This window comes from Marasmius oreades, chromosome 3 (genome assembly GCF_018924745.1).
Source record: "Marasmius oreades isolate 03SP1 chromosome 3, whole genome shotgun sequence".
Lineage (NCBI taxonomy): Eukaryota > Fungi > Basidiomycota > Agaricomycetes > Agaricales > Marasmiaceae > Marasmius > Marasmius oreades.
In genome coordinates, this window is record NC_057325.1 from 2,206,864 (window position 1) to 2,222,322 (window position 15,459).

The 15,459-nt window shown below is 47.9% G+C and overlaps 7 protein-coding genes across 8 annotated transcripts; 4 read left to right on the forward strand and 3 right to left on the reverse strand.

Moving 5' to 3' along the window:
• The first annotated feature begins 4 nt into the window (after window positions 1–4).
• On the forward strand, window positions 5–1,204 carry E1B28_006019 (uncharacterized protein). Its single transcript, XM_043150626.1, has 6 exons — window positions 5–178; window positions 235–358; window positions 410–453; window positions 504–702; window positions 755–942; window positions 995–1,204. Exons 1-6 carry the CDS (start codon window positions 67–69, stop codon window positions 1,081–1,083), a joined length of 756 nt encoding a protein of 251 aa, XP_043011715.1. The 5' UTR covers window positions 5–66; the 3' UTR covers window positions 1,084–1,204.
• Window positions 1,205–1,293: 89 nt separating this feature from the next.
• E1B28_006020 (uncharacterized protein) lies at window positions 1,294–4,323 on the forward strand. The gene is made up of 6 exons (XM_043150627.1): window positions 1,294–1,473; window positions 1,537–1,561; window positions 1,623–1,708; window positions 1,763–1,923; window positions 1,979–2,160; window positions 2,226–4,323. Exons 1-6 carry the CDS (start codon window positions 1,383–1,385, stop codon window positions 4,012–4,014), a joined length of 2,334 nt encoding a protein of 777 aa, XP_043011716.1. The 5' UTR covers window positions 1,294–1,382; the 3' UTR covers window positions 4,015–4,323.
• A 271-nt stretch (window positions 4,324–4,594) lies between these two features.
• Window positions 4,595–5,877, forward strand: E1B28_006021 (uncharacterized protein). The gene is made up of 7 exons (XM_043150628.1): window positions 4,595–4,637; window positions 4,695–4,767; window positions 4,831–4,870; window positions 4,924–5,016; window positions 5,074–5,113; window positions 5,164–5,508; window positions 5,569–5,877. The coding sequence occupies exons 1-7, from the start codon at window positions 4,629–4,631 to the stop codon at window positions 5,635–5,637; spliced, it is 669 nt and encodes a 222-aa protein (XP_043011717.1). The 5' UTR covers window positions 4,595–4,628; the 3' UTR covers window positions 5,638–5,877.
• Window positions 5,878–6,149: 272 nt separating this feature from the next.
• Window positions 6,150–9,427, reverse strand: E1B28_006022 (uncharacterized protein). 2 transcript variants are annotated; one of them, XM_043150630.1, is made up of 8 exons: window positions 9,228–9,427; window positions 8,973–9,167; window positions 8,687–8,908; window positions 8,544–8,631; window positions 8,251–8,485; window positions 7,956–8,203; window positions 7,891–7,894; window positions 6,150–7,838 (listed from the first exon to the last, which is right to left on the reverse strand). In XM_043150630.1, exons 3-8 carry the CDS (start codon window positions 8,724–8,726, stop codon window positions 6,462–6,464), a joined length of 1,992 nt encoding a protein of 663 aa, XP_043011719.1. In that variant the 5' UTR covers window positions 8,727–8,908; window positions 8,973–9,167; window positions 9,228–9,427; the 3' UTR covers window positions 6,150–6,461. The 2 variants fall into 2 exon arrangements, with proteins under 2 accessions (XP_043011719.1, XP_043011718.1); XM_043150629.1 differs by having other exon boundaries at window positions 8,544–9,167.
• A 53-nt stretch (window positions 9,428–9,480) lies between these two features.
• On the forward strand, window positions 9,481–10,186 carry E1B28_006023 (uncharacterized protein). Its single transcript, XM_043150631.1, has 4 exons — window positions 9,481–9,538; window positions 9,590–9,669; window positions 9,729–9,845; window positions 9,895–10,186. The coding sequence occupies exons 1-4, from the start codon at window positions 9,536–9,538 to the stop codon at window positions 9,989–9,991; spliced, it is 297 nt and encodes a 98-aa protein (XP_043011720.1). The 5' UTR covers window positions 9,481–9,535; the 3' UTR covers window positions 9,992–10,186.
• A 690-nt stretch (window positions 10,187–10,876) lies between these two features.
• Window positions 10,877–11,983, reverse strand: E1B28_006024 (uncharacterized protein; the record flags this gene model as incomplete). The annotated part of the gene is made up of 2 exons (XM_043150632.1): window positions 10,877–11,085; window positions 11,146–11,983. The coding sequence occupies 2 exons, from the start codon at window positions 11,981–11,983 to the stop codon at window positions 10,877–10,879; spliced, it is 1,047 nt and encodes a 348-aa protein (XP_043011721.1).
• Window positions 11,984–12,248: 265 nt separating this feature from the next.
• On the reverse strand, window positions 12,249–13,515 carry E1B28_006025 (uncharacterized protein; the record flags this gene model as incomplete). The annotated part of the gene is made up of 4 exons (XM_043150633.1): window positions 12,249–12,786; window positions 12,843–13,024; window positions 13,079–13,346; window positions 13,400–13,515. The coding sequence occupies 4 exons, from the start codon at window positions 13,513–13,515 to the stop codon at window positions 12,249–12,251; spliced, it is 1,104 nt and encodes a 367-aa protein (XP_043011722.1).
• Between the last annotated feature and the right edge of the window lie 1,944 nt (window positions 13,516–15,459).

Here is a 15,459-nt window from a genome sequence, read left to right on the forward strand (position 1 = left end):
AGGTATCGATCGTAGCTGATTCTCTTCATCTTCCAAAGACAACCGTGACCTTCACCTCAACATACAATGGCTCGTCAGTTTTTCGTCGGAGGAAATTTCAAAATGAATCCTGCTACAAGAGAGGCGAAGAAGGCTTTGATCAAGGTCCTCAACGACGCTGACATCGATCCATCTACCGGTACTCCATGTTAGCTCTCGTTGGATGTGTGTAAAATTTAGCTTTTACACCTCTAGAGGTAGTCATTGCTCCGCCTCATCTCTATCTTTTCGCGATTCTCGAAAGCATTCGCAAAGATATTAAAGTTTCCGCACAAAACTGCTATTGCAAGGACGCTGGTGCTTTCACAGGCGAAGTCAGGTAGATAATGACCGCTTTCGAATGCTTAACGCTAACCATTGAATTCCGCAGCCCTAGGCAACTCGCTGATGCTGAAATACCCTATGTCATCCTGGGTATGGGGGCATGAAGCACGATGTACAGCGCTGACAACTGTTGATATTAGGGCACTCGGAACGTAGGACACTTTTACACGAGTCCTCAGAGTTTGTAGCCCAGAAAACTCGTGCTGCGCTTGACTCAGGTCTCAGTGTCATTCTTTGCATTGGTGAAACGCTCCAAGAACGCGAAGCAGGGGAAACTGCCAAAGTTTGTGAGGCTCAGCTCAAACCAGTAGTTAAGGCGCTAAAGGAGGGTGATTGGAGGTATATCTTAATTGATACAGACAATATCTCCTTCACAACTGACGAACTTCAGTAAAATTGTCGTGGCCTACGAGCCTGTATGGGCAATCGGAACAGGAAAAGTTGCCACTCCACAGCAAGCACAAGACACTCACGCCGATATACGAACGTTCCTTTCTACAGCTGTATCCCCTGTGGTTGCATCTTCCACCAGATTAATCTATGGCGGCAGTGTCTCCGCTGCTAATTGCAAAGAGCTATGTTCGTCCCATTATTTTATTTACTGTCCAGAAGAGCTAATGGTTTTCTACAGCCGATCTTCCTGATGTAGACGGATTCCTCGTTGGAGGAGCCTCCCTCAAGCCGGAGTTTGTCGACATCATCAACTCAAAGAGAAACTAGTCGATAGACGTCAAGAAAGCATAAATTTGGATAAATTTGGAGAAATGTTGTTTGTACTGAACATCTTGATCATAACGATATGGCCATGCATGGCTAGAATGAAATAGATGAAGTCCCAGCCTGTACGATTACAGTCTTACCTTGAGATTACTGTACTGTTAGAAGTCAGCTCGCACTTATTCGTGCTCGGGACATGGTAGGTGGCGCCGCCTCGTGTTTTGTTACCTACATCTTGTTCTCAACGGTTATTATGCTCGTTCACTGGCTTTCTTCCACTTTCCTCTAATTATGCTTTCGACATGTTCATATACCATTTCTCAAGTGCTTGTGATGTGTGTCTGCAAGCCTACACTGAAGATGCACCTGTGGCCAAGCAACCCCACGTAATTCGTACGTGAATTCCTCCTTCTGTTACTGTTCGCTACGTGTTAGCACTCACCAAGGACGGAACAGCTTGCTGTCATATCTTCTGTAAAGGGTAAGCTAAGCGAATCTTCAAACTTGCAGACATGTAATGGTGATCGAAATTGGATTCATAGATGCCTAGAAACAATACTGGACACAACAACCGATAGTCAAAGCCGAGGACGCTGCCCTCTGTGCAGACATTTCTTTGCTCCTGCTGGTAAATCCCTGCTCTTGGAAATATGACTTAATGTTTGATCTGTCCACGTTGCAGGTATCAAGAAACTCCATGTTGACGCTCCAACCCTCACTCATGAACAGGAAGATCAAGCACTGTTAAGGCTCGTTTTAGACAAATGGGATTCGGAAGGAGAGGATCTGGCAAGTTTGATTACCCAGGTAGATAGTTGGTTGGTTGGGAAGGATGAAAACTTGGTGTGTTTTGATATTACTTCCAATCGCGACCCATCTTGCTAAGAGGAATCAACAGTATCAGGGCTTGCGAAAAGCTCGAAAAGCTCTGGCGCAACGAGAAGAGATGCAATCTCAAATCTTGGAGAACAGACACACCATCCGTTCGTATAAGAGGCTACTCAAGAGCGCCCAGAATTCTGCACTAGAGGAGCAAGAGGTGTCTATGGCTAAAGAAGTGTCAGCCCAGGAATTACAGAAGTGCGTCGAGATTATCCCCAAAGTATCATAACAAAAACAATCGACTTATTTCTTCATCATACTAGTCGACTTGATCGTTCACGAGTAGAAATCCAAGAGCTTCGCGATTACATAGCCCTTTTGGAGGGTGGCCGGTCTCATCATCGTGATAAAGGGAAGGGAAGGGCAATGCCGTTATTGGATCCGACTTTCCAAACGAGCAGAGCACGAAACCCTCTACCGGCTCCCCCACAACACATAGCATCCAATAACTATTACCTGAACACTCCTCCTATCATCGAAGATAACGACCTAGAGTTGGCGACCGCCATAGAAGAATCCCTGCGATACCAACAACCTCAGTACGTTCAGCAATCAGGCTCCACTGCTGGTCCTTCCCGTATCCCAGCGATCGGCACATCCTATACTGTAGCTAACGACCCCGCCGTCGCTCCCTACCCTGTTGCGGTGCATTTTGCAGATGGTAGCACTACTGGTCATCATTCTGAAGTACATCCCCAGCGCAACTCATATTCCAGGGGTTCTCGCTCTGATTATCCGAGATATCAGTCTACGTCTACTCCTTCACCTCCAAGACGAACCATGATGCCTTCCGGCCCGCCTGAGACGGATAGAGTTGCCCCAGATGCCTATTACGGTCCCTCTAATCCTCCCATCTCAGAACAGGATCTCTTAGCGCTGCGCAAATCTGTCGAAGACATGAACCTTCGCCAGGCTGAGTCGTCGAATCGTACTTCACAGGCGGACCCGCGGCGCCATCGACGCAAGGATGACCGTACACGTAATGACTGGGCTCGCGAGGCTACAAGACAAGACCAAATTCGTGGTGTCACTGGCCTGGGCTTGATCAATGAGAACGTTGACGAAGCTTGGCCCCAGATTCAGCAACCGCATCTAAATGTTGCACCCCAACCTCTTTTTCAACAGGAAGTAATTGAACACAGTTTCGAATTTCCTAGTGCAAGAGCAGTGTCTGCTACCGCCCCAGCTACATCGAGGGCCAGAATCACGCAGACCCATGATTCCGCTGCATCTCTCGATACCCAGATGCGCCAGGTGTTTGTGCAGTTGAATCCCCCCCGACATCAGGCATTGGCGAGAGATTCTGATGGTCAATCTCTATTGTCGAACGACACCACTGGAACTTGGCACTCTGATCAAGTTGGGGAAAGGATTCAGCGACGGTCTATGAATAGTGATATCCTGAACAGCCTAACAACATTTCCCTCACCATCCGACAGAAGGAGTAGTATCTCCAGTATTGTATCCTTGCAAAATTCTTTTCTACCTCCAATTCCACCGCAGCCAAGCAGAGGTAGTAATGTTTCATTGATACATTCACGAGCTGGCGATACAAATACATCGTTATCGAGTGCGAGTGGCGCGCCCGCGGGATCCGCAACTACGACCCTCGGCTTCTTCACGCCCGAGACTCCAAGGCCTGGTAATGCTTCGACGACGACTGGTCACACGCACTTTACACAGCCAGCTAGAGAGAGTGGAGGAGGACGACCACGACCGTCGAGACATTTAACCCAACCTATACCCGTCCGAACTGATATTCACATGCTGAGAGGTTCTGGGACGATACCTATTGCGACTATAGCTCATGGTCAATCCTCCCGTGCCGTTCAGCCGCCTACTACATACACCCCAATCCCTTCAGACGTGTCAGATGGGAATGACCGTCAACCTATGCCTACCGAGTTTGGGAATGCACTTGGACTGGATTTGAGTCGTGATCTAGGGTCGGTCGCACAACAAGGAACGGCACTGGCTAATCCACAACTATTGGCCCCAACTCCTCGCGCCCCGCACCACCAATTTCTGAGGTCATTTAGTGATGGCCTATAGATGGGCTCTAACTTCGAGAGCTTATATTTAGATATTTTCAATGTTTGCACTCTACCCTTATGATCAGGTGTATGTATTCTTCATTGCTGTTTTTGCTCTCGTCGCATCGCATTCTCAAGCTATACGTGTTGATCTAATTCATATCGTGTATGACTTACCTATCACGCTTTACTTGCAACAGTCATCCGCCCTGGTTAACTCTGGTTTCTACCTAGACCTCTTCCATTCGAACAGTCGCATTCGTTTGAAATTTGTAGGAGTACTGGATGGTTATTTAAACGAGAGGAACTTGTGCGCGAAGTCGCCGGGACTGGTTCGGCAGTTCAAGTACTTGACAGGCAGCTGATGACGAAAATGACGCTCGTGAACGAGGCTCATTCGGATAGATAGATAGATAGATAGATTACACAGCGTGGTCCCGCAAGGGAACTGCCGGAACTACCGATACTACCCTAGAGCGAGCTCATAAGCACCACTAATTTTTAATTTTGACGGGGAATTTTCGGTGTGACACGCAAAGCGTGGGAATTTCAATTATTGAGACGTCATGGTCACTGCCCGCAGTAGCAAACCTCTTTCACTTTCTCCACCCACCGTCTACGGTCCCTTACCGAATGTCTTTGGCAAGTATATACATATACACTTGGTTGCAAACATTCAATCTAATTCTAGTCGTTCAGATACATGCTCTAGTTTCTCGTGGCTCTACGATCCTCGCTGAACATAAAGCCGGCAGCCGTGATTTTACTCAAGGTGCGTATGATAATATATCATACATGCGTTACCAATAAACTCACTTACGGAATGAAATCGAAGCTACTCAGATTATTCTGTCCAAGATACCTCCCAATAACAGGCATGTTCTCCAATTCGATCTGACTTGGCTTGTGCTGACCCCCTGCTTACCAGCAAGCTCACATATGTCTGGGAACAGTATCTATTCCATTATGTCTCCGACGGAGGCTTCATATACCTTGTGATGGCGGAGGACTCTGCTGGAAGGTCTTGATTGCCCTGTATTTGTATTATTTTGCATTTGACGATTATCGTTCTACTCAGGAAGATGCCCTTCGCCTTTCTTGCTGAACTTCAGCGGAAGGTACGTCGGTCATACGTCTTCATGTTAGTAACACTAAAACCTTTCCCCAGTTCTTAGAAGCACCATCCTCTTCAGCAGCAGATCCTGAACTTCCTGCATACGGCTTACAGGGAACATTCGCTCCTACGATTGCAAATTTGATGCACACTTACAACACCACTCCTCCTGCCGATGAAGTACAGAAAGCTCAGAGGCAACTCAACCAAGTGAAGGATATCATGGTTCAGAATGTGGAACAAATCTTAAGCCGTGGTGAGAGGATCGAGCTATTGGTGGACAAGACAGACGTCATGGCAGGGCAAGCTACTGCATTTCGAAGAGGTGCGCGAGGCGTCAGACGTCAGATGTGGTGGCGGAATCAGAAGATACTGGGGTTGAGTGTTCTTGTCGGATTGGTGCGTAGCCACATGATTTCAAGTAACACTACGCCGATGCATCGTTCTTGTCCTTCTCAGGTCTTACTCTGGATCATTGTCGCCCAGTTCTGCGGCGCGGGCCTTAACCAGTGCGGATCGAAATCGTGAATTTACCATCATACTCGAAGTCTGGCGTTGGACGCCGACACCAGACCCTTCTCATTAATCTATCGAATATTCCCAGATATTTTACTTTTTATCGCTATCTTCCTTATCATTCGGTGCCAAGTTTACTTTGCAAAAGTGTTCGTCATGATCCGGCCTATGTACCACCTCACATTGGGCAACCAGTTGTTGATCTTCACTCTTTGATCTGGTGAAAGTCAAACGAGGACTTTGACGGCCAACTAAATGGAAACAACCTGACAATCGAAGCTTCTCGTTAAGCTCAGTAACGCAAGGAACAGTTCTAGTCTCGAATGGCTAGGGGTTCAGACGATTCAGCAGGGCTTTAAGCGAATTATAAGGCATCTGAGTCCCAAGTGCGCTTATAGGGATTGATGATCCGTTGGTACTGCGGATCTTAAAAATGTGATATCTACATGTGGTTTGCTACCCACTAGTACCATCGATGGAACGCAAGGACGCTTCACGATGGTAGGCGGATGCTCACATGAACAGAAGAATGAGGAATTTTTGAGTTCCCGTCACCAAAGGACATTAGATTTCGAGTGTAAATAGTTATGCAGTTATACAAGTACAAGGATCCAGAAACCATGCGGTAATAATATACAAAATTGAGCGACAGGACAACACATAGTACAGGGTTAAAGAATGGAAATGGATGAAATGGGATGGACGGAATAGATTTATGTGTAGGAATGTGCACGCCCACGCATGGGAACAAAGCGTAAAAAGAAATGTCTTAACTTCTATGTTCATGCTCCTAATTAAGGAGTGGTCTGTCGATGTGCTGCAATGGGTAAAATGACTTACGCGACGCTTAGGCTCGTCTGGTTGGATAGCATCGCACTAGCTGCCATTTTACCCTTGCTAGTCCCCAATGAAGACGGTGTATAGGGAGATGGTTTGTAAGTGGTGGGGGGTTCTCGAGGAGCAGTGGAGCCGATAGTAGCCGAACTCTTCAAATGTTGTGAAGTTGAAGGGTTCAACTTCGATGAGGATGTGGGTCTTGTGCTACTAGACCATCCCTCATATGTCTTGCTGTGAGGAGGGTCCTGTTGACCATGCGAACCGAATGGAGAAGGGGTGGAGGCTGACGACGATTGTTGATGGCTGGGGAATAGAGACGGTCCAAAGGACTGGGGACCTGACAAAGACTGCTTGCGAGAAGGACGGTGGGAGTTTTCAATGTAGCGGTCCACGTCGTTATTGTCGTTACCAGGTTTGGATTCCAAAGCCTTTTCTCGTTGAGGAGGCGATCCGGCGTGAGCTTTACAAGTATCCTGACCCTCCCTTGAAATCTCGCTATCTTTCCTCCGACGTTCGCCTTCTTTAACTTTCTTTTGCCTTCTGGCATCTTCCATTGCAGCAGCAGCAAGACTTGCTTGGGAGTAAGAGCTACTAGGGGTGACGGTAGCTATAGGCTTCACTGGCGGGAGAGGAATAAGGTGAGGGGAAGATGATTGCCCGAAGGATGAGGAATCAAGTGAGCGAGAAGTGGAGGGTTTAGAAGTGGGAGGTGTCACAGAGGAATGAGGTAGGATGGGTTTCTCCTTGAGTGTTGGCGGGCTTTTGAGGAAGTGTTCGTCGGTCAAGTTAGGCATGGATGAAGAAATAGTCGGCGAGCAGTCGTGCATGATTGCAATGAAACGCGAACGTAAGTGATCGGTTCCAGTAGGGCGATAGAGGACTTGCTCTTGGACATCGAGTGCTGACATGTCGCCAGGCTGTGAAGGAGCTGGTGCTGTGATAGGATCTGAAGCATGGCGAATCGGAGAAGGAGAAGAATTTGACGTCGGCGGAATTGGGACTTGGTGGTAGGCGGGTCGCGTATTCTCAGGGGCTGTCATCGAAAGCAAACTTGGACTGCGCGTAGAGGACGGTGGGGTAGGTAGAGGTGGACGTTTAGCAGCGAGCATGGGAGGCTCTGATAACGGGACGATGGCCAGGTTACCTTCCGACGACAAAGGTTCAGATTCCATATTTGGAGATAAGAAAAGTTTTCCTGGCTCAAAATCGGGCAATGGAGATAGAAAATATCCGTCGTCCATGAGGCCGAATCCTTTGAGCTTAATATCCTCGGTAGCAGGTGAATCGTTCGAAGCGACGCCAGAAAGACCGACTGGCTTGGAAACGTCGTTTCGGGCCGCCGTATGGAGCTTCAACTGTTCCTGCAAAGAATCGTTCTGTAACAATTAAAGTTATTCTAAAGCACACACCGATAACATCATTACTCACGACTCTGTGTGTTTTCAGAACGTTAGTCGTCCACGTCGTAATGAATAACAAAAACAAAAACTTACTTTCGAACACTGATGTAATCGGCCCTAACAGCGGCTACTTCTCTCAAGAGACCGAGTTCGACGCCCTTGAGCGTTTCAATCTCAGCTAACATGGCTTCTTGTTGGTGCTGGAACTCCCCCTGCATCCTCGCAATTTCTTCCTGCATTCTCGAGGCATCTTCTCGAGCTTTACGCTTCTGTTGCCTGAGGTTCGTCTTCGTCGTATGAAGGTAGTTGATCATCCGGACTGTGACCCTAAGATCCTCGAACTTCCGGGAAATCAGCGAAGGTTGACAAAAGGAGAACGAAATCGCACCTCCTGTGTACGGGGTTTCTCCTTGAGAAATGCTAAACAATCATCTATGAGGTTCTTTACTGTGACCTCATCGGAACCCTCATTTGCAGCCTTTGCGATTCGATCAAAGAAAGGTCGGGATTCATTGACTCGCTGTGTTGAGGGGTCAATATCTATGTGAATCTTTATCGAACGGCGGGGATCGTAAGGCGTACGACAAAGGGGACAACAAGCGCGGGTAATGTGCTCGAGGCAGCTATGAAATGACAGTGCGAATGGTGAGCGAAGCTACCGGTAACGGACGCACGACGTACTCGACGCAAAAAACGTGACCGCATTCGATTACTGAGGGGGCCTTGAGCTCGCCACCAAAGGGGTCAAGGCAAACGTCGCAAGCTGCGCCTGTGGAAAGGCAGAGCATTAATCAGGATGGAAAGATGTCTGCGGTAGGGATTACCGGCAGAAGTGCAAACCACCTGAAGATGAAAGGAGTGCATATATGAGGTACAGGCCGTCTGCACGTGTCTTCTAAATAAGGGATGAGGGATCCGGAAAAAGGTTGTTTGTTCTTCCCAAGAAGACGGATGTGGGCACGAGGCAAAAAGAAACGAACCATGTCAGCCGATCTATGTTGTTCGTGACAGATGTCTGCACAAAAAGACTATAGAGCTCTCCAACGCTAAGATGGCGAAAGATAGTGATTTGTGACATTTAATCCAAAGCACAACCAGATTAAAACATACCGAAGACTTCTTCCTCCGAGATGTACTGAGCTCCTCGTGGCACCAGCAACTCTGCGCCTCCTCCTCGTCGAATGGCGCGACCCTGCAACTTCGTGCTCGAAGACCACGAACGCCATTCGCCAAAAACCCGGGCCCAAGGCTGGGTGCAGCCTCCGAGGTCGGAGCCTGAGACGCCCAGATACAGCGAGAGTGTCTCTATGTATGTCACCTAGAAGTAATCAGAGATATGACAAACCCACGAGAGAATTCGCTTGCCATTGTAAGAAGCAGAGACGCCAGTATTGTAGGCGATGGCACTCTTCTTTGGAACGTCTGATGGGGATGAATGGGAAATGAAGAATCAATCAGTCAGTGGCCTTTCAGCAGTTTGGAATTGGGATGCGAATCAACGTATGTAGTCCTCAGAAAATGAGACAGGTAGCGTTCGGAAAACAGATAATCGGCAGCACCGTGACTGTGGTACTTTACGCGTCGTGTGAAAAATACGTGGCGTTGTATCACGTGGCTTATAATCCCCTCTAATCTGCCAACCACACTTATTTCCTCCCTCTTTTCTCGCCATAATGGTATCTTTTCTTCCTCACATTAGTTGTCCAATCTACTGACGCAACTCCTAGTCTGACTCGGACTCACCTCGAGGTAGCCCTCGGCCCAATTCATCGAGCGGCGTAGCTAAACCACCTGGTGCGCAAGTTCGGTGCGTCAACACGACTCGGAAAACCTGGATTCTTGATACTCATGCTACTCGCTTTGTAGACGACGTGCTACAGGCTCGCAGGTAACCAAACCAAATTCAACACGGGCAGCGGGTGCCGGAGGGTCATCGAATACGATGCTCAAACTTTACACCGATGATTCACCGGGCCTCCGAGTGTGAGTAACGATTCCCTTCTGGCTTAATTTGCTCTGATAAAGTCACTAGAGATCCATTTATTGTCATCGTTCTTTCCGTTTGCTTCATTGGTTCCATTTTTTTCCTCCACATTTCCGCCAAGATTATTCGTTCCTTCTCCAAGTAATTCCGTTCAGCAATGCAGAGAGATTCGCGTTCACGGTGCCACTTCAAAAGACGCACTGCTTATCATCTGTTGCTCATGTTGTAACAAAAGACTGCTCAAACTGGGCGTCATCTATCATATGACACTTGAACACCTGGAATTGACTAGGAATCGAGCTCATGTTGCGGCTGGTGTGAATGAAACGCATATTCTCGCTACTCCAGACTCGGGATGCTTTGTTTGATTCCACTTGTAAGGATACCAGGTTGAGAGAACTCCGGACAATGCTGCACTGGTTCAAATTCACCCGATCTACATAAACACTTGGTTCGTTCGCGTTTGGCGGTATTCACAGGAAGGGACCTCTACCACGTTTTACTTGTACCGTCGTCTTCCCAAACAATGTAAGACCAAAAAAGTGAGACTGATACAATTACAGGTTCTCGTAATCAGTCCAGTCTCTTTCATGGTCTCCTACACCGTCTCGGGAACACGTGTTGTCGTGCAAACCAGGTCGTATTCGCCGAACACGCCTTTGCTGCGTGTTCAACGCTTTCGATTGTTCTTCTGCGCCCTGAATATCCTCTTTCCATGAGTAACGGTAGGTTAAATGTTTGCTCATCATGTCGCAAACATACATGAGGATTGCATGGGGTTCGATATGACCTTTCCCTCCCTGTGGCTGGGGCACACACGGAGATGATTCCCACCCTATCTCCTACTTACATGGGTCTGCAGCGGAAGTGGGCGATAAGCCCTCGCCATCAGCATGCATTTCATAATCAAGTTCAACGATGTCAATGAGTATACAATCATCAAATGTAATTTTGTAAACGAATCGAATATGAGCATGGAGTTGAAATTCAACATCCTGTTCAAACAACCAGTTCATTCTCTGAAATCATGTTACATTGCCAGACTCTCTAGCTCCCATTCGCATCTTTGGCACGCGCAGTCAAAGTACCAGTCCTTTGAAAGATTGTCTCGTCGGTCTTTCACACCATCATTAATATCGATATAATTCGTACAGAGTTCTTCGCCGGGTTGGACGTCCCGTGTGGTGAAGAATCGCATCTCGCGACCAGCGCGCTCTTTTCGAACATTCGGTGAACAGCCTGTGAGAGATAATCTTTCACGTTCCATGATCAAACTAGAAATGTAGAGAAAAGCCTCACTGTGGTTGAAATATGACCCTGAAATATAAATTGCGTATCCAAACATTTCGTTGTCATCGAGTACTTCATACAGCCCGAATGAATTCCCTTGGTCGCGGCCAAGGAGTTGACGAATCATGTCCGTGGTTTCGACATAAGGCCTAAGGATCGGAATGACAGCACTTCGCATGAAAGCATAGACTCGCAAATGAGAGGCAAGGATATGAGGCTTCGAACGAACGTAATCAAGTTCATTATTCTGCAGTTTCATTAAACCGGTCCAATTTCCGGAGAGAGCGTGGTAGTCTTGCGGCGACGGTTGATATACATCCTCGACGTAACGATTGATCATTGCCGTAGTGAGAAAGCGGACCATATCGAGCTCCAGGTCGCTTAATTGTTCGAGAAGTGTGTGTCGTTCTGCGGCTCGCCACGCAAGATCAAGAGACTCTTGGGTCATATTGCAGGAACCCAGATTGATCGATGGATTGGGAGAAGACGTCGTTCGCGCTCCTTTGGTCTTTTTGAGAGTTTTGTCTAGTTTATTGACTGAAGCTTGCATCTGTCCCGCCAGATTGACACCGGCCCATACATGTCTTCTCACCCAAACAGATCTACAGTCTTCACCACAGAACCAAAACCCAGCTAGTCTTTCAACTTTCACGCTCCAGGTACTCCGCTTGCTGTCAAACGCATATGCAAAACACTGGGCGCAAACTTCCTTGCGATACTCGCGATATATGACTGAGGCGTAGGGTCCATGACTGGTATGAAGGAGTGTCCCTTTGGAGATTGGATGAGTGGCGAAAACGCCTCGCCCACCACAAAGTGTTGGTTTTATCACGTATAAGCCGCACATGAGTTCCCCTTCTCTGGCTTATATGGAGAGGTAGGAACGAGAGGTGAAGTTCATGACTGGGGAAAGAAAGAGAATCAGGTTACATAATCAAATCGCCAAGTACCAAGTGCCTCAATATCATATCAATATAATATATAATGTATGAGTAGAAACTAACAAATCGAGTGCTTGCTGAATATGAATAGCGAGCAGGATTACACGAAGCTCGAATAGAAATTACTGAAAAAAGGGTATAGCGATGGTCGACCCGCGCCACTGATCCCGTTCATACTCTATGGCGTTTACTTCTCCCCTTTTTCGTGTGCTCTACGATCGGCCCTCTGTACCGACCATCTCCTGGACTCCTAGGCTCTGGCAGCAGATGTGTTGTTGTCGGGCAGGTCCAGTAAGTGGCATCATCTACCACCTGGCCTGGACCCAAGTCCGGTACACAGACTTGTGGTTGATTGTGTCCCTGGTATTTTTCAACACTTGCAGTAGCACCGCCATACGCAGGATTATTGAAAGTCAAGAGACCGAAGCTATGAACAATGCCAGGAGGACAGGCGTGTGAATCTGGGTATCGGGGTGTGGGCGCGTGAATATCGCGGACAGGGTAAGAGGTATCGACGCCAACTGAAGCAGGGGTGGCTGCACGGTCCAGGAGCAGTTGGTGGGCCAATAACGTGGACGCGCCAACAAGTCGAGGAGGAGCTGGAAGTGGGTTGGATTGCTTCTTCTTGCCCTTCAGATCCAACAAGGAACCCTGTATCTTGATCTTCTCTCGTAGCCTTTCGATTTCCTTCTGATTTTCGTCAATAAGACTGTTATGACGATAAGTTGAATTGGGACACTAGGGCGTGGACGTGACGTGACTGACCGTCGAAGGTCATCTTTGCGACGGACCTCTTCTTCCAAGCGGGCAGCGCATTCCTCTGCTTTTCTCCTCGAATCTTGGACAGCAGACCGAAGGTTTCTAATTGTTTCTTTATCTTGAGTTTTTCTCTGTTTCAAGTCTTGATAGTTTTGAATCATGGCTCGTGCTTTACGAACAGGGCAATTCTACCAAAACCTCATTTTCAGTCCCGGAACGTGGCAATATAAGCGACAGCTCACCTCAAGAAATTCTCTTCCCTGAAGCCAAGTATCCGTCGAGGAGAGTAATTCATCGTCTACTGAATCGTACGAAATAACTAATTTCTTCATTAAATCATTGACAATTTCGTCGGGGTCGTCAAAAGATTGAGGCCCATTTATTTGCACGTCGCTGCGCTGAGGGTAAATATGACCGGGATGAGGATCAACATTGAGTCTCTGGATATCGCTTGCGGTGAATAACTCTCGACAAAGGGGGCATTTTTTCGGTTGGACATGTTCCAAACACCTTTCGAAAAGTCAGCAAAGGTACAAGTCACTACGGTAGAATAGCGAACGCACGTCCCACAGAATACATGGCCGCAATTGATAAAATGAGGTTTTCGAACATTGTCATCCCAATCGTAAGGTTCGAGACAGACATCACAGGTGGAAGACGCGTGAACTGTGAGGACCATGGCCAACTCTGAAGAGGGGCGACAGCAAGAAGGGTCATTCAGCAAAAGACACACGTGTTTCTTTACGAAGACATCTGAAAGCCTTGAGGCCAATCCTGCGGAGAACGACCACCTTAAGGCTAGTCGCGATGGGGTGAAGCAAGGCTGAATTCCAAAAAAAGTCGCGAGCACATGACTGACCGAAAACTGGTCCTCACGGTACGACGTACATACTGTAAATGTGTGCCAGACGTGTGCGTGTGCTATTCATGTATCTGCAAAAGAAAGGGCGAACGGACATCGTCCCGGTGCATGATCATGAATCGCAAAAAGGCCGGTTCGATTCGGAACGTGAGTCCTGTCGCCCGCCAAGTTCACTGTTTCACCCCATTCCAATAGGAAGTATGTGTGACGTGAGTGTTCAAGTTGAAAGTGAACATACGGTTATCGGATTAATTTTGTGGTATGCTCTTCTTGACATGTCCAGCGACAGTTGGAATTTAAAGCTGATATTCGAAGTTCTTGAGATGCTATAGAAGTTCCCTTTCAAAAAGCATGTGCACGTTGGTGGCCACCGAGGGCCACAAACTCTGCAAAGAAATGTTGTCAAACAGTAATATGTCGAAACCCGCCATGCGGTTGGACGAGGAAGGTGGCAGCTTGTCATCCATGCATGCCAAAACATATTGCAGCGAAGCCGGTCGACAACGAGTCGTGCTACTAGTGCTATCATGCCCTACCGGTACCGGAAGACGTAAAGTCATGATAGGTATTCCTGTTTGAACCACATTTGTGGACCCTTACAGTATTTGTTCGTTTCTGAGCTATCGGACTTCTCCGAACAATCCCATGTACCGCGTCTTTCTCACTTTCGCTCGTCTTTCGCTAAAGATTCTCGGAGACGCCCTGTGAGAGCCCTTATTTTGGCGGTTACGAATTATCTGTGATTATTCTAAGCGGTTGTACTTTCTCCAGCTTTGGCGCATCGGCACTCAAGCGGCCGAAAGGGAAAGCGCCGAGCGGACCTCAATTAAAGTTCATCAGTGGCGAGCTAGAACAGACTTCGACGGTCGAGTCCAAAATACACCAAGTCCAACGGTTGCCGCTGGCGCTGAGCCTCCGACTTCTGAATGTCACTAGGTTTTCTTGAACAGGAAGACCGCACCGTTTCAGTAATATGAGCTTCAGTGCTCCAAGCCTTCAATCAGTGACCGTGCCGTCTTCAATTTGCAATGCCATAATGAAGTACCCCATGCTCAAAATTGCATTCCGACTCAGTTTTGACTTTTGATAAAGTCATACCTGAATTTGCAGCTTTGTGTAGGGCCCTCAGAATTCGACTTCGGACGACGGCCTTGGGGAGATGCAAGCCCGTGGTGGTGGAGGTGACGGATGTACTGTAGAACGTGGTCCTCTCCCAATTCGCTCGAGAACGAATGTCCCTGCACTTCGTTACCTATCTATATGATCCTATCCCCCGGCGCATACAGCCCTGCCTGAGTACCACCTGCTCCCTTCTAAGTGTCCTCGGAAGCGAGCCCTTAAAGGCGACCAATGTGAACAGTGTTTAGCGAGCACTTACTCTCGCTGAAAGATTGCAGCATCATGCCTATGGGGACCGCTACTATACTAGCCTATGACCATGATCCTGCGCTGGAAGTGTTTCGACTTTCTTCAGGTGTTTTACTGTGCGTGCGTACGGGAAGTCCGTGTCATTACAGGGATTTGATTAATTCCGTGAACATGCGGACTCTGGTGCGCCGGTCGGCTAAGCAAGCGCCCTCGGGTAATGGGCGGTTGTACATGGCATATCATGATTGAGATTGAAACTCCGACTCTGTTCCGAAGTAAATCCGCCGTTATTGATAGGACGTGTGAAATCCATCTTTCCCTCGTCACATAGGAGTCTCGAACCTTGTCCAGCCTCCAGAGCCTGTTTCAGAGGAGTTGATGGAGTGGTACACA

Excerpts from the sequence above, each read along its gene's own strand:
- E1B28_006019 (XM_043150626.1), top strand. The coding sequence starts at position 67 with ATGGCTCGTCAGTTTTTCGTCGGAGGAAATTTCAAAATGAATCCTGCT. Across the intron at positions 454-503 it reads AATACCCTATGTCATCCTGG|GGCACTCGGAACGTAGGACA; the intron begins GTATGGGGGCAT and ends TGTTGATATTAG. Across the intron at positions 943-994 it reads TGCTAATTGCAAAGAGCTAT|CCGATCTTCCTGATGTAGAC; the intron begins GTTCGTCCCATT and ends GGTTTTCTACAG.
- E1B28_006020 (XM_043150627.1), top strand. The coding sequence starts at position 1,383 with ATGTTCATATACCATTTCTCAAGTGCTTGTGATGTGTGTCTGCAAGCC. Across the intron at positions 1,562-1,622 it reads TGTCATATCTTCTGTAAAGG|ATGCCTAGAAACAATACTGG; the intron begins GTAAGCTAAGCG and ends TTGGATTCATAG. Across the intron at positions 2,161-2,225 it reads TCAGCCCAGGAATTACAGAA|TCGACTTGATCGTTCACGAG; the intron begins GTGCGTCGAGAT and ends TCATCATACTAG.
- E1B28_006021 (XM_043150628.1), top strand. Across the intron at positions 4,768-4,830 it reads CAGCCGTGATTTTACTCAAG|CTACTCAGATTATTCTGTCC; the intron begins GTGCGTATGATA and ends ATGAAATCGAAG. Across the intron at positions 4,871-4,923 it reads AAGATACCTCCCAATAACAG|CAAGCTCACATATGTCTGGG; the intron begins GCATGTTCTCCA and ends CCTGCTTACCAG.
- E1B28_006022 (XM_043150630.1), bottom strand. The coding sequence starts at position 8,726 with ATGCACTCCTTTCATCTTCAGGTGGTTTGCACTTCTGCCG. Across the intron at positions 8,632-8,686 it reads GGTGGTTTGCACTTCTGCCG|GCGCAGCTTGCGACGTTTGC; the intron begins GTAATCCCTACC and ends GCCTTTCCACAG. Across the intron at positions 8,204-8,250 it reads AGAAACCCCGTACACAGGAG|TTCGAGGATCTTAGGGTCAC; the intron begins GTGCGATTTCGT and ends ATTTCCCGGAAG.
- E1B28_006023 (XM_043150631.1), top strand. Across the intron at positions 9,670-9,728 it reads CCACCTGGTGCGCAAGTTCG|ACGACGTGCTACAGGCTCGC; the intron begins GTGCGTCAACAC and ends CTCGCTTTGTAG. Across the intron at positions 9,846-9,894 it reads GATTCACCGGGCCTCCGAGT|AGATCCATTTATTGTCATCG; the intron begins GTGAGTAACGAT and ends TAAAGTCACTAG.